This window comes from Phasianus colchicus, chromosome 11 (assembly GCF_987193195.1).
Source record: "Phasianus colchicus chromosome 11, bPhaCol1.hap1.1, whole genome shotgun sequence".
NCBI lineage: Eukaryota > Metazoa > Chordata > Aves > Galliformes > Phasianidae > Phasianus > Phasianus colchicus.
This window is the reverse complement of record NC_143446.1, coordinates 1011549-1027493: the sequence shown is the minus strand read 5'-3', so window position 1 is coordinate 1027493 and position 15945 is coordinate 1011549. Positions and strand designations below refer to the sequence as shown.

At 38.5% G+C, this 15945-nt stretch overlaps 1 protein-coding gene across 9 annotated transcripts in view; it reads left to right on the top strand.

Moving 5' to 3' along the window:
- DOCK3 (dedicator of cytokinesis 3) overlaps positions 1 to 15945 on the top strand; it is a 187460-nt gene that overhangs the window by 129854 nt on the left and 41661 nt on the right. For 8 of the 9 annotated variants that reach the window (XM_090147873.1, XM_090147877.1, XM_090147878.1 and 5 more), the window contains 10 exons: positions 295 to 465; positions 4219 to 4411; positions 5691 to 5818; positions 6777 to 6923; positions 8762 to 8860; positions 10163 to 10257; positions 11632 to 11707; positions 12829 to 12929; positions 13342 to 13400; positions 15543 to 15691. In XM_090147873.1, coding sequence (XP_090003999.1) covers positions 295 to 465; positions 4219 to 4411; positions 5691 to 5818; positions 6777 to 6923; positions 8762 to 8860; positions 10163 to 10257; positions 11632 to 11707; positions 12829 to 12929; positions 13342 to 13400; positions 15543 to 15691 — 1218 coding nt within the window. The remainder of the gene's footprint in view (positions 1 to 294; positions 466 to 4218; positions 4412 to 5690; positions 5819 to 6776; positions 6924 to 8761; positions 8861 to 10162; positions 10258 to 11631; positions 11708 to 12828; positions 12930 to 13341; positions 13401 to 15542; positions 15692 to 15945) is intronic. The other variant, XM_090147874.1, reaches the window with a different exon arrangement.

Sequence of the window (15945 nt, the reverse complement as noted above, 5' to 3'; positions counted from 1 at the left end):
CTCTTGTCTTCACCAAAATCTTCCTCAGACTGTGTAAACTGACTTTATCTACTTGAATTAAATGCATGCTTATTTTTTGTTGTTATTAGTGAGGCATTCTTGCCACAGAGATTATTGAGTATGAATGCTTGTGTATGAGAAGTGCTTCTTTAACTGAATTATAAAACTTAATAGAACCTGTTTTTCTTTTTCTTTTTTAAAACTGAAGAATTATGCTCCTTTCCTGGTTCTCTTTAAAGCTCCTGTATTTTTCTTTCTCTCAATCTTAATTTCCTCCCTCTCCTGCTCCCTAAGGCCTTGGAATATCTTTTCAAGTTCATTGTCCAATCTCGGATCCTTTACTCCAGAGCTACGTGCGGAATGGAGGAGGAGCAGTTCCGCTCCAGCATCCAAGAGCTTTTCCAGTCCATCAGATTTGTGCTCAGCTTGGACAGCAGGAGTTCTGAGACTCTCATCTTCACACAGGTTTGCTATTTTCTACACTTCAACTGACGAGCCAAAGGGCAGCTATTTTCTGCCATGATAGTATATGGGCGTGTGACAGTTGAGTGCAGATTAGTATAGTGTTCTTGCTCTAAGAATGTGATGATACTGAAAAGCAGCGTAGTCAGTCTTACTAGAGAGTGTCTTTGCACCACGTCAGTTACAGGTGCTGAACTGTGGAGTCTCAAGAGGAAAACAACTCATCACGTGATAATTCAATTTCTCCTCTTCACAAAAGTAAAATATATTGCCAAGTCTCCCATGTGTCTTACATTTGTCCTAAAGGAATTCTAAATCCTTGGTTACAGGAGCTCACGTTGAAAATAGAGGTCACAGCAACACTGCTGTGGAGGAGTTCAATTGATGTACTCTCAATCTGGAAAATTTAATTCCAGCATAGTCTAACATTAGTTAGAATGGCATTCAGCCTGACTGCAGCAGGCTGTGATACCTACGCTCTCATTTAATACGTTATTTTAAATGTGGCCCAGATGAATTCACTGTCACTTCTGTGGGCTACAGATACCACCCAAAGTGAGTGAGGATTTTGCAATATCTGATTTCATATTTGAAAGAGCACTGTGCTAAATGACATACTTCTGTGTTTAAAAGATCTGAATAATAATGTTAAATATAATGTGTATGCCTCCGCTCAGGAAATCTCAGAGATGGATCACCTAGAACGTCCTGGTAATATGAAGGTGATTTGTAATTACTAATTTATGATTTGCAGATGTTTTGAACACCTACTGAAACCTGTCAAAGCAGCATTTGCTGTGAATGTCACAACAAAACAGAGTGACTCCAGTGGTTAGGGAAGCTGCCAGCAGCGTGATCTCTTTCTTAAGGTGTTCTGCAAGGTTTTGAGAAGAGTTGCTCTACTCTTTTATTTAATCACTCATTAATGGGTATAATGAAATGACAAATCTCATGAGAAGCATGAGAAATCAGTGCACAGATTCTTTCAGACGGTGAGTGGGAACAGCATCTGGTGAACACAGGATGTTTAGGTTGGGTTTGTTTGGTTTCTAGTTGGAGTGATCACAGGTACAGAGAGAAACTAGATTTGAGGATGGGGTTATTTTCCCTTTCTCTCTGCTTTTTTTTTTTTTTTCTTACCATCTCTGCTCTAGACTTTTGTAATTTGGAAAGTTTGTCCTTGTTTAATCTTTGAAAAGTTTACTGTTCTGTTTTCCCCGTGCCACTGTGTTGCCCTTTGATCCCAATTGCCCCATAGGCCTCTCAGCCTGGAGGTCAGGTGAGCGGAGCTGGGACATGTGCTCCACAAAAAAGTGGTGGCACTTCAAGGCCGACATTTAATTTTGTAAGTAATGATCCTCAAAACTGCTCAAGTATTTCATCATGGATGTTCCCAGTGAATCCTCCTTCCTTATCCCAATCCATCTTTTCCTGCATATAAACTGAAATTTAATGTCTAAGTGGCTGGTGCTTTAGAACTAGGAAATGTGGAATATTTCAGTAATTGATAGAACAGCTGATAGCATTAGCACTTCAGAAATACACTGTTGAGGGCATATGCAAGACTGCATAAATCACATTGTTTAGGCAAACCGAGGAGATAATATATGAGTTTCAGAAACTTGGACAACTGTTACACAGAAATGTTTGAGGCCTCAGTAAATACAATTTCCTTCACATTTCTTTTATCCAGGATATTAGATCTCAGTGCAGCCTTTTTCAGCAGTGAGATAAAAACTGCTCCTTACTTCCAGGCAAGTAGTTTGACAAGAATAATGCTCTGGAACACTTTAAGTTCTTACACTGGAAAGGGCCCTTCCAGGAACTGCTGCAGCAATACAGCTGTTCTCAAGACAGATCCAAAGCTTCCTGAAGAGATCCCATGCGTCTCCTTAGATTGCTACTGGAAATTCTTGATGGCCACAGCAATCTTTCTGCATCATAGTAATAGAAATAAGTTAAGGAAAACTCCTGTAATAATTTGTTGGGGCAGTATTGTAATTCTGTTTGCATTATCCTAAAGATAACGATGATTAATGGATTTGCAGCTGTTACAGCCTTCCAAAGTACCATGAACTATTTAAATGATTCATATTTGTTTATTTTGTTAGTACATTGTATCTATGTAGCAACAAATAGGTGACAACACCCAGGAGGCTATATGGGTTTTTGTGTAATCTGAATTGAGTGTAACAAGACAAGATGTTGAGAGAGATAACAAGCACGAAGAAGAAAGAGGTAAATTTATATTCAGAATAATTTAATGGGCTCTTCAGTGTTTGCCAAGTTAGTTATAAACATAACTTACACTTTGCTCAGAGACTATTAAATGCATAGAGCTGTTTGAAGGAAAAGATGCTTAGAAAAAAGACACAGCAAAAAGGAAGCTGTCTGTTATATGAGATTAGAAGAGGCGTTCCGAGTGTTAGAGCCGCCATGAAAGATGCTCAGAAGTGTTTATGGAATGAGGGAACAGAGAAATCTATGAGGAGAAGATCTTGCAGAATAGAAGAAAATGATGATAGGTGGTAAGATTCAGGTGGGGTGAAGCTGAACAGAAATCTTCTACAAATCCTAGTACATTTGAACTTCTGCAGGATGGCAGTGTGGGTTGTGTGAACAGCTTCAAAAAAATGAGGGGAAAACAGCAAGTAAGTGTGCACAGTGGTGGCAGCTGGAAGTAGGACAGCAAAATCAGAATCTTCCATTTGGGAAGAGTTCTTCACTGGAGAAGGTTAGTCAGGCATTGGGGTAGGCTGCACAGGGTGAAGTCTCCAGCACTGGAGGTGTTCAGGAGATGTGTGAACGTGGCACATGTCCCTCAGTGCCAGGATTGGTGGTGGTATCCAGTAGGTCAGGCTGGTGGTTGGATTTGGTGATCTTGAAGGTCTTTTCCAACCAAGAAGATTGTGTGAAAACCAGTCTTTGCAGTAACCATCATGGATCTGTATTAGCTTTAAGGAAGAAAATGGGGATGGCTTTTGGGTAGCACATAACGAAAGGAGGAGAAGAAGTGTAAAATTTTGGAGTTATGGCACCAAGTCTGTGGAATTTGAGAGTAGGGGATTAATTGAAGAGATGTGAAACAACAGATGAAGAATTTGTGGTGTGTTGTGGTGATACTGTTTCTGCACTCCCATTGGTTGGATAGCTCCAGCTTACTGGAAGTATCCATTATTGCAAGAATCACATGCACACTCACTTGCATGATGTGTTGCCTCTTTCACATGAAGTTGCACCTTATCCCTGTTATAGAGATACTGTAATATCACATGACAGTTATTGCCATGGTTAAGGGTCTGTCAACATGTTCTTCAGAATATTTTCTGAAGAGCTTTAATTGGCTTTTGTAGTTCCTCAGTACAAAAAGTCAATATTGAGTTAATGTAATCAGAAGCGCTTTTTTATATTTATTCAAAAAATATAAACATGCAAAAAATTTACTATTTTCTATTCTTCTATACCTTTCTCTGTTTTATAAGCTATAATCTAAAATATGGCCTTTCGAAGTTCTACAGGAACTGTGCTCAACTTACCATACGACTTAGTATTGCAACTGAACTTGATTTTTATATACTACTAGTGATTTGGTCACTATGAACTTGAGGTACTGCAAAACATTAACTCCAGCCATAGTTCACTACGTAGTAGCTTTTTCCAGACCCTTAATTCAATTTTACTGTTGTTTCTATTTCACTGCCTTTAGCTGCACTTAAAGAGTTCAGAATTCTGAACTTTTTTGTTTGCTTTTTACAGGCTGCTTTGCTGAACTCCTTCCCCGCTATCTTTGATGAGCTGTTGCAGATGTTCACTGTGCAGGAAGTAGCAGAGTTTGTGAGGGGCACCCTGGGCAGCATGCCCAGTACGGTGCACATCGGGCAGTCAATGGACGTCGTTAAGCTGCAGTCCATTGCACGCACTGTCGACAGCCGCCTGTTCTCCTTCTCAGGTAAGATGGTGGGATGAAGCCAAGGTTGGCTCTTAAGTAAGAGTAAGAAGACATTCCATAGAGTTTGCTGTTGCTTTGTTGTAGACAGTTCATTACTGAGAGCTAATAAACTTGGTAATTATTTGTCTATGCAGCAACATTGTTACATATCTTCATCGGGTATTGCTTTGTTTTTCTGTGCTAGGAAACATGAATAAATACATTGTAGATAAGTTGTATTACTGAAGTCTGATAAAATTCTGTACCTTAACAAATCTCATTTCATACATTATATTACTCTTTAATTGTTTACTGCTTTAGTTCCAAAGACATAGATAGGAAGGTTAATCTACTTTCTAGCAAGCTAATTGCATGAGAAAGAAACAGGAAGACAATTACAAGAGAAGTCCACCATTCTTTTAAAGTGTATTTAATCTTTACATGGTAACTATCATGCTTGTATAAATCAACATATTAGTAATTCTTTGTGACAGATTAAATGATTAAGGGCTGAAGATTGAGTTTATTTCAAATGAATGAAATTATGAATGTAATAGAAGAAGATTAAAAGCACCATAGGGCTTATCTACCCTAATCAGAAGTTAGTGCACTCAGTACTCATCTCCCAGGTCAGCAATCTCCCATGTCCTTACTATCTCTCAAAATATGATTCTAGTTGCCAGACATCTTTTACCTGCCAACCCTGCCTACTCTTCCAATCTTGCAATTAAAGGAAGGTCCATTCTCTTTTTCTTGGCTCTTTTCCCTTCCATCTCTCCTATCAGTTCCTTGCCATCCTCCCACTTTTTTCCCTATTTTTTTCTGTTTTGGCTTCTGTCTTCAGCAGCTGCTGCCTGCTCTCCCTCGTTAAATACAGTTCAGGTTGGTAAGCCAGGTAAATGAGAAAAATCAGCCAGTTTCCAGGAGGCATATATTTGAGAAGCTCTCTTAGCTGTGACAACAGAGCTGAAAAGTACCTTGAAGTGAGGAAGGAGTCTGAACAATAGGAAATCAAGGTCTGCACGTATCAGTTCACAAATGCTGCTTTCAAGCTGGAACAATATTGAAGAGTTTGTGTATTCTGCATTTACAAACTTTTGTAATGAGACGTACTATTAGTTCTTTATATACAGTTCTTGGAAGTGTGTTCTGCTGCAATCTATATGATAGAATTTGCACCAATTAATTAAATATGCTATTTATCAGCAAACAAGTTTGGATACCTAAAGGCTACTGAATGAAGATAATTGAAATTCAGGTCTCTTTTATAAGAACTATGATCTTGTTTTCCTTCTTTCAGAGTCCCGACGCATCCTGCTTCCAGTGGTTCTTCACCACATTCACCTTCACCTACGACAGCAGAAGGAACTTCTCATCTGCTCTGGGATTCTGAGTAGTATCTTCTCCATAATCAAGACCAGTTCTTTGGTAATCTGCTCCTTGACTTTCCAATTCCATCACTCACTTAAATTGAAGGCTGAGCAAGTTGTGTCAGTTAATAGAGATTTTGCAAAGATTCTTCTGAAAATGAATTTCTGCTAGTTTTCTGTCAGCAAAAGAACATTTGTAATCTGTGTCTGCTTTTGTATGTGTGACTCAAAGCATTCTGACTACATGATGTTCTTGCTGTTAGGAGAGGAAAAAAAGTATATTCATTTACCTGATTTGACACAGTTTAATTTTCCTTATCCAAACCCAGAACTTAGATGTCAGTGAAGTTCAAAAGCCCTACGCAGCTCTAGGACTTGTAGTTCTGCAAGGGACAGTAACTAGCAATTTATGATTCATGTTAAGTGAATACTCTAAAATTATCCAATCAATGCAATCACACATACTTCTAGAAATTGCTGCTGAGTTTAAACACCCTGCTTTGATGATCATATAATACTCTGATCCAAACGATAACTTGATCATTTAAAGCAGTGCTCACAAACAGAGGGTGGTGAAGTTTCCCCACCTGACTCTAAAGGAGGAAGCTCATAGTGCTAAATATAAGTTGTACCTGTGAGTACTTCTAATAACAAGTTACTGCTTTGTGTGAAAGGAATGAAATGAAAGGTATCGGGGTAATAAGCTAAATTAATGCTGCCATAGAATAAAGAGCACTGAACATAATCTGACCCCGTTGTGTTCTAGAATGTATGCAGATCTTTGATTATAGATTTACCTTTACATCCCTGACCCTGAATGTTTCTATGAGAGGGAGGAGGTAACGTGCTGGCATCACAACAGTATCTGGTACCCATATTGAATTTGTTTGTACTTCTTTGAACCTCCACTGTGGAGGTCTCTACCAAAGCGCGTGTTTGTGGTATGGCTGGCTCAAAGAATTCTCTGCCAGTCTTCTCCGGTCTCTAACTGTCTGTTTGTTCACCACTTACTGTAGGAGGGAGATGTCGTGGAGGAGGTTGAGATGATGGTGGAAAGCCTCCTGGATGTCCTTTTACAAACTCTGCTAACAATCATGAGTAAATCGCAGTCTCAGGAGGCGGTAAGAGGGCAGCGTTGCCCGCAGTGCACAGCAGAAATCACTGTTAGTAACTAACAATCAGTTTCTATTACCTGCTTCTCTCTAACCTTTGGTTCAGTCCCTCACCACCACCTGCACCTCATTATCATCTCTCCTGCATGTATGCCCAAGGCTTTGTCTCTTTCCCTTAGTAAGTCACTGATCCATTCCTTCCTCTGTGCTAGTGATGTCTGCGAGGAGCAGTAGGACTAAAGGAGGCTCTTGTGGATTTCCAGGTTATTTTCTTGTTTATCTTTTCAGCTCTGATTGAGAATTAGTGATTAGAACATGGGGCATATGCTAACTGGGTTGCTGCCCGGGGCTTCCTCCCTGAATGGGCTTCGGACTCTGATTCCTAAGGCTGAGAATACCATAATTCCAAGTGGGCAAGTCCCTTAGCACCACCCTGGAGATCTTTCTTTCATGTTCACAACGTACAGCTAGGGAAGGAATTCTTTTCCTAAACATGTAGTGAATCAGGAGAAAAAGAACAGAAATGCTGATAAGCTTTTCTGGATTCATTGCCCTTGCTAGTTTAGCCTATTCTAGTCTATTTGGTAGAATCTCTAACACAGCTTTTGCACGATGTGTGATGTTAAGCTGTTTTACAGGACATCTCTTTTCTAGTCTTGCTCTTTTGTTAAATGGCTGAAACCTCAGAGGCAGGCAAACACTAAGGCACATTTTTCACACGAGTGAAAAGATGATATCTTTCTATTTTATAGAAAGAGTGAAGAAAAATCCTGATAAAGAACAAGACATTTAATAGATTGTACAGCATCCAGTGACATCTCATCTTCCTTTGACTTCTGCTTTTTTACTTAATGTTATTTATCACATGTTCCATACATGCAAGAGTGTGCCTTTTTTCCTAATGAAGTTCAGCCCTGTAAAAGTTCACCCCATGTCAAAGCTTCCAGGCAGATGCTTGAGCATCTATTGATTTAAGAATCAGTAAAAGTGAAGAGGAAAATTCCAAGTTCAGAATACCCCCATATTTGTTCCTGAGTTTGTATTTGACAGCACGGCAGTAGGTGTAGTCTTTTTTAGATATCGGTTAGAAAGCAGCTTGCATGTTTCACAGGGAGTGGCAGTTAGAAGACATACTCCTTACTTTCTTGCCATTGCCATACTCAGTATCTTGGACAAATTGCTTAACTTCTCTGTGCTTTACTTTCAGATTTGTAAAATGGGGGAGCCCATCTTTGGAAAACACTTTGGGATACTGTGGTAACTGGTCAGGGTGCATCTGCTTTGCAGGCCAGAAATGTAATTGTGACTCATATAGGCTTACCCAAACTACATTCAGAGTATCTTAATTGGAATACTGTTAATATTGTAGCTATTGACAGCAGTTAGCTTGGTGAGCAGTAATAAGCCAAATATTTACAAGATTCCAACACCTTTGGTAGCCTGTACTGATCCTGTGCTGTTATCACTATGCTGTTTTCAGTATCTCAGCAAATTTGTTTAAATTATTCCTGGTACGCCCGCATGTGTAGCAGTCACACCTTTGTTAGGCACGTAACTGAGAAGGTGATTGTCAAGAACTGCATGCTTGGAGAGAAATTCTTTAATGTCTTTATTAATGATTTTAAATGGTTTTTGTTTAGACTACAACATTTGTTAAAATCCATGTAAAAACAGCAGCTGTGGTAGGTCTCTAAGAGATGTATTCCTGAATATTAAGAGTCATTCCAGAACTACATGCAGTATTTTTAATCTATGTGCATGATAGCTTTCCCTCTCATAGGCATTGGGGCCATTTCAGACTCCTCCCTTTATACCTTACTCTGAGTTGAGTTTTGTATGCACAAAATTTCAGATTGTCTGATCTAAAGAATTTCTCATTTGGTCAACAGGGAGAATACGTGTCCTGTCTTTTATCTTTGCTTCGTCAGATGTCAGACACTCATTTCCAGCACTTACTGGACAACTTCCAAAGCAAGGATGAACTAAAGGTACAGCAGAACATGATGTTTGTAGGGTCATTCGCTCAGAATGAGAAAGCAGAGGGAATCTCTCAGGCTTTACTTGCTCTGCTAATCATTCCCATTCTCTGGCACTCTGGTTTTATAAACCTTCCTTTCCCTCTTATGATAATAGATGTTGTGGCAAAAGAATGTTTCAAACCTGTTTTGGGGTACAGATGTCTCTAGCAAATGGAAATGGAACCTTTCTTGGAAAAGCAGCAATCTTGCTACTTGACTTTATGCACTCTTCCCAAATTTGTGACCATTAGCTTCAGTTATGGTTTTTGATGACTATCAAAAGGGGCACAGACCTCTCAGGTGGCTTTTTTATCACTGTCATTTTGAAATGGCACCTCTCAAAACAACAGAGACCAACTTTTTGTCTCATCTTCTTAGGAAAGAGGAATATCTCAGACAACAGAAGCAGAATAGCTTTATTTATAAAGATAAGATTTTATATGGCTGCTTTTGATTAACATGGCACTTAATAAAATAGAGACAATGAGAAGAGTGAGATGTGGCAGGAACTTACGTTGCCTTAACAACTGTAAAGGAGAAGCAGTAAGAAGTCCTTCCTGAATAGTCTTTCTAGATCATATGCATACAGAGAGGCTGAATAAATCAGGAAGATAAATTTGTGATAGAGAAATTCTTGCCTCCTGGTAGCAGGATTCAGTGTATCTCAGGTTGATAGTTACTTATTACCTTTCAGATAATTGAATTGCTCATAGGAAAATGATTTGATAAATTAAATCATATTAATTCTAATTAAATATATTTTTTAAACTATCTAAACTATCGTTCTTATGTTAGGCCAACACAAAGATTTGTGGTTGAATTAAAATTTGTCCTTATAGCCATAAGAATGAATACTAAGGAAATGCTCAGCAGCGTGACAGGCTGAAGGTATTATCCCAATTTTTTTTTTTTCCAGCTATCAGTTCATCTAATAAAATGCGTTACCTCCTTTCCTTTTCCTTCAGGTATTGTCCTCTTACCACTGCCATGCCTATCAAAATAGGTGGCTTTACTTTCAGAGCAGCCCTCGCACATTATATTCATAGGGAAGATTTTTGTCTCGCTGTAAAAGTTAAGATTTAAACAGCTGCAACCCAATCAGTACATATTAGATGCAAATAAAGCAATATTTGTATTTGTTGTTACCATGTTTTCACATAGATGACCTGGTGCTCAAATGGAGCATGCTGAGCTGAAGAAGTGCTTGTAATCAAGAACACAGATCTTCAGCTGCTCATGACTTTTTTCTTTTTTTTTTCACCTATGCAATAGGAGTTCCTCCTGAAGATTTTCTGTGTATTTCGGAACCTTATGAAAATGAGTGTCTTTCCTCGAGACTGGATGGTGATGAGGTTGCTCACCAGCAAGTAAGTAGAGAAGCAGGTATAAACTTCTGTCATTCTATATCAGATTTTTTTTCTCCTGTGCTCTTAAAACCTGTGATGCAATGTGTTTCATCAGGTTGAAATGTTGTTATCAAGACAGAACCCTGCAGTACTTATCCCAGTTCTTCCTTTATTTTGACACATGGGACCAAACTGGGACTTACAGTTGTTGTTCTGTTTGTTATAGTCTACCAATATGCAAAGGTGTGAAAAATTAGAGGTTTAAACCCAAAGCTTGAAGTAGCTGCATTGAGGATAAGAGTGGCACAAACAGCCATTTTTACCCTACCTAGAAGCCCTAAGGTATGTTAGAAGAAGAGGATTAGAACTCAGCAATGATACCAGGCACATTGCACAAATTTATTTTTCAGTAGAGTTGTCAGTGGCCATTTTAATGCTTAATTTTTTTTATCATTCTTTCTTCAGTTAAGTACCACACTCTGAAATCGTAGCAGTGTGATGAACACACAGTGGCTGGAATTATTTGCTAGTTTCTTGTTGCGTTAGATAAACCAGCTGTGGAGTTACTACCAGCTGAGAACTGGAGGGGTTCCCATAACAGGAATGTGTCCTGGTCAGCGTGTCGTGCTCTGTGAGTTCACAGCACAATGTAAAGTGAAAGGAGTGGATCTCAGTATTTCAGGATCTCAGATGAAATGACGTTTGTAAGAAAAGATATTTTGTTCTAAATTCTTAGGCTAAGATAAATACGTTTAGCAGTGCTTTTAGAAGTATGGTGTGCATATGGATCAGAGATTTGCTGTTGTTTTTTAATGTTGCTGAAGCTGTATCTACATGCTATGAATTCCTGAATTTATTGCACAGCTTGATTGCTTTGCATTGAAGAGTCCTTATAGCCACCTCCTGTCCCAAATAGCGGTGGGAGGGAGAAGGGCAGTGTTAAGAAATGCAGAAATACTCAAAAACGTGTTATTGTGTGACAGATATAGTACTATTGTATAGCCAAGAATTATAACAGCTCAAGCATCTTAAGATGTTGTTTTTTGGGAAAAAAAAACCCAGCAATTTCTGTTAAAACGGAAGAAAAACAGATGTATTCTTTTGTTTCACTTCAGGTGATGTGGCCCAGCCATACAATATACACACAGTTTTAAAAACTTGTGTGTAAATTCCCCGAATTGCAATAATGAATAAGTTTCTTTACCTTTTATCACATACTACAGGCTGCTGATGAAAACGTAGAAAGATAAGTGACTTCTTGCAAGTTTCACTTGCAGTAATTTCATGAAAATTGCATGTCTGTGTGTGTATTCGTATCAACACATGCAGTACTGTAGTGTAATTTATACTTCAGATTCAAATCTTTCCTCTTTTCTTGTCTTTTTTTGACTGCAGTATCATAGTTACAACAGTTCAGTACCTGTCTTCTGCACTGCACAAGAATTTCACAGAAACGGACTTTGACTTTAAAGTAAGGATTGATACTGAGAATATGTTGTGACATCTTTTTAAACTAGTAGCACCAAAGGAACAAGAGCTGCTCTCTGTATTTGCTGGTTAAATTTGCAGCATTTATTTGATTTTGAGGAAGATGATCTAATCCATAAGAGAACTTCTCTGGATTGAGGGAAGTAGATCAGAATGCTCAGATCAGGCAAATGAAGCCCTTTGCAAAGGAAACAAATATTTACTTAAGCAGAAGTGCTAATGAAGCTGTTGTCTTACAAATTCAAGGATTGTAAAATATGGACTCAAGCAGTGCTTTCCCTGAAGTTGGGCTCTGCGTAATCTTCCTCTCCCAGAGGTCTCCCTCTTTGGCTGTAGACTTAAACCTTGGAGGAATACACTATCTTAAGAGTGTTTTCCATATTGCCTGTTAACAGATTCGCAGATTGCAAATAACAAGTTTGGTGTTACTAAGGAGGAGCAGCCAGACGTGTGCCTTCGCACATGTGCACACAGCATGATTGCATAAGCCTCATTTCTTTGGGAAAAGACCCTAAATTATAGGACTGTCATTTGCAGTATTATGTAATCTCTGTTTCTTGATGGATAAAATCTGTTTAGTCTTGAGACAATGAACAATATAAACTTTGTTGAAGTAATCAGGTTTAGTAATTTTTGAACACTGGTGCTAAGAGTTAGCCTCTTTAACTTTATTTCCTATCCATTGGAATCCTAACGTGTTTTGTATCCCAGGGCTTAAGCTATATATTGGATTACATTACATCTTGATTACAAAAAGGATCCTATCTACAAAGGAACACTGTATGACAATAGTGATAAGAGAAGGGAGAACAGTGTTGAACTGAAAGAGAGGAGATATGATTAGAAGTTAGGAGGAAAATCTTTAGGCAGGGGGCAGTGGGGCACTGGAACAGATTGCCCAGAGAAGCTTTGGGTGCCCATCCCTGGAGGTTTTCAAGGTCAGGCTGGAGGGAGCTTTCAGTAACCTGATGCAGTGGGTAGTGTTTGGAGCTAGATGATCTCCAAGGTCCCTACCAGCCTAAACTATCGTACCATGTCTTCCTATGCTTGTTAAAACTTATTCCTTGGAGTGTAAGGTTATAAAACTTCCTTCCTGTTTTACAGGTGTGGAACTCTTATTTCAGCCTGGCAGTGCTGTTCATAAACCAGCCAAGCCTCCAACTAGAAAATGCCACACCAGCTAAGAGAAAGAAGATACTGGATAAGTAAGAAAATCTTTTCTCGGCTTCCCAGGTCTTTTCTGCCACCTGAAAAACTGAGACTTCTTTTTCTACCACAGGTCTCTGTGATTTATTCTGGAAGTTGGGATGTGGAAGTGCTCCACATAAGTAGATCTCCTAATATAGTGCTCTGTGATAAGTCAGTTGTTTGTTATTTTTATGTTGGTTTGAGTGTGAATTTAATGTGAATGAAGTTGATGCCTCCAAGCCTCTCTATGTTGGAGGCAGTTGAATAGTGCCCTTAATATAGTGCTCTAAATTTTGGTTAGCCACAAAATTGGACTTGATGATCTTTCTAGGTTCTTTCCAGTTAAACTATTGTAGTCTTTTTGAACATCACTGACTTTTGAGGTTTATTTTTTTCCTGTTAGGCAGTTATCTATCTCCTGTCTTTCAGATATGGTGATATGAGAGTGATGATGGCATATGAGCTCTTCAGCATGTGGCAGAACCTAGGTATGACTCTTCATTATCTGTCCTAATAATCGAAGCTGAGGTAACTTCTGATTTCTGTTAGAATTTTGATGTTTTTTTAAGCATCGCACAATACTTTCTCTTAGCATCTGTAAAACCAGGAAGCATTTCTCTTCTCCTACCAAAAATCCTTTTCTGCACCACCTTCATTTGAAGTAATGCATTCCTACCAATTTAAATACTTTCTACTCAAATACAACCGTGGAGAGCTTTGGTTTGATATAATCAGTGACAAATGACAGTTTTTATGTATCTGCAAATATAACATCAGCTTTTTCTGATCTTAAACTGTGCTGCAGTCTGCATCTTCATATGGAGATATTCTTGGACATCCCTCTCCCATTTCAGACTGTAGAGCAGATATTTATATTTTCACAGGTGTAATTAATTTTATACATTTGGAAATGATTCAGAGGTGAAGTTGTGGTATGAAATTGTAACTGCAGATGTTTGGTGCTAATGCCCGGAAATGGCATACAATAAAAGTTCTTTCTTTGATTCTTTTTCTGCTATCTAATGTGCATATAATAATAAATTATACATTACTGCTTAAAATAACCCAAAACTGAAAAGCCTTATCCACAATAATGCGAGATTGTGATGAAATTTCAAGTTCTACAGTTCACCTTTTCTTAATGTATTTTGATAAAGAAGTTAAGTATGTTACACAATGGAGAAAATATATATCACCACAAGTCTCAAAAGGTAAATGGAGAACTTTCATCAAGTACTTCTGCTTTGAGAAGCGCCCTGCGGCAGTCCTGGGTTTAAGTAGTTCAGGATTTTATTAATACAACAACCAAATAAAATCTTTACTAGGTGAGAGCAAGTCTGGCTAGGCCAGCATCCTGTTTGTATTGGGGATGAAAACGAATACATATGAAAACATTGGAGGACAAAGGAAGCATATGGTATTCTAGAGGACAATGAGAAAAAGGTGCTGATAGAAATCATAGATTATGCGAGGTTCTGATAATGCTTAAATCGTTAAAGCGGCAAAGGAATTATGCAAATCCAATGGAATAACTTGGTAATGTTACTGCAAGCAGGTAGTATATTCAAATAGCCAAATATTATGATTATATATGTAAACCACAAATGTATCGAGTTGATAATGAGGAGAATGGGAGCTACCTGTAAAATGCCATAAGTAAAACCAGCAAAATGCTTTTTGAGAAAAGACAGAAGAATCCTCAGTAAGGGAAAGGGGTTTATATTAGGCTGCAAGTTTTCCATACTTGCCCTTGGTTCTGGAACAGTTGTGCTGGCCCCACTTTCTGCAGAACAACAGAAACAAATTTGATAATCAGGAAGATAACTGTAGAAGTGAAAAGAAAAGAATCTTAATGTGAAAAACTGAATAAACCTGGCCATCTCTCACAGCTATGGTGATGCTAAGATGTTTTGAAACATCTGTGTAGGAAAAATCAGACTTTCCAATATATTGGAGATTGAGTAACTGAAAAATTATGGAAGAAAAACTCAAGTAGGAAGAAAGAAACCTCTTATAGATATAGAGATATTTATCACTGGGAGTTGTTCAAAATATGACTGTTTTGATTTGTTCTCTGCAACTGCACAATAAGCAGACCACAGAGTACAATGTTAGCAAAATGCCTTGTGTTCCTATTGCTGAGAAGCAGTGCTATTTGATTTAAGTCAAGGTCAGTTACAGAACTGTGACTCCTAGAGCACCAAGGATGAAGAGCTCTGTGGTTCTTTGAAATCTAAGTATGTTCTGTGAAATAGAGTGGTTCTCACCAACGTTTTCAAAATATTTTTCTTCATAAATTGAAAATGCCTGTGGTCTCTTTTCCCCTGGGTAGTAAGTTTTAATTTAGTTTATTTTAACAATTTGAATTTCCCTGCAAGTGAAATGCACCAACAGTTTTTGCTGAAAGCTTTTGTAGTGAAATAAAAAACCTTGGGGGCTCTGCAGGGAATGGCATAAAGCAAATGCTGTTGTTTCAGTCTGTTTAGGAAAAGTATGCTTTAGCATTCTTCATGTTTGTGCCTGTGATTTTATATTGGGCCTGATACTGTCACTCTTGCAGAGGCACGTCTTCATCTCAGCAACAGAGAACAGAGGCTTTTATTTAATCACCATTGCTTTGTTTTGTACAGGGGAGCATAAGATTCACTTTATTCCGGGAATGATTGGCCCCTTTCTTGGTGTGACACTCGTCCCACAGCCAGAAGTCCGGAATATCATGATTCCCATCTTCCATGACATGATGGACTGGGAGCAGAGAAAGAATGGCAACTTCAAACAGGTGAGGCAGCTTCCCAGTCATGGGTAGTCATGGACAGTTCATGCACTTGCTCTGTCTGTCTTGCAGCTCCCAGCTAGAAGCAGGGAACACATATCTGTTGATCCACATTCAATCCACAAAGATGTTGTCATGCAGATACATAAAAATAATAAATTTGAAGTATGGTTCACAAAACTATTACAGGCCACTCAGGATTATTTAAGCAGTGCATTCAACAGCAAGCTGTGTTTCCTCTGAATGTAGAAAAGAGCGAT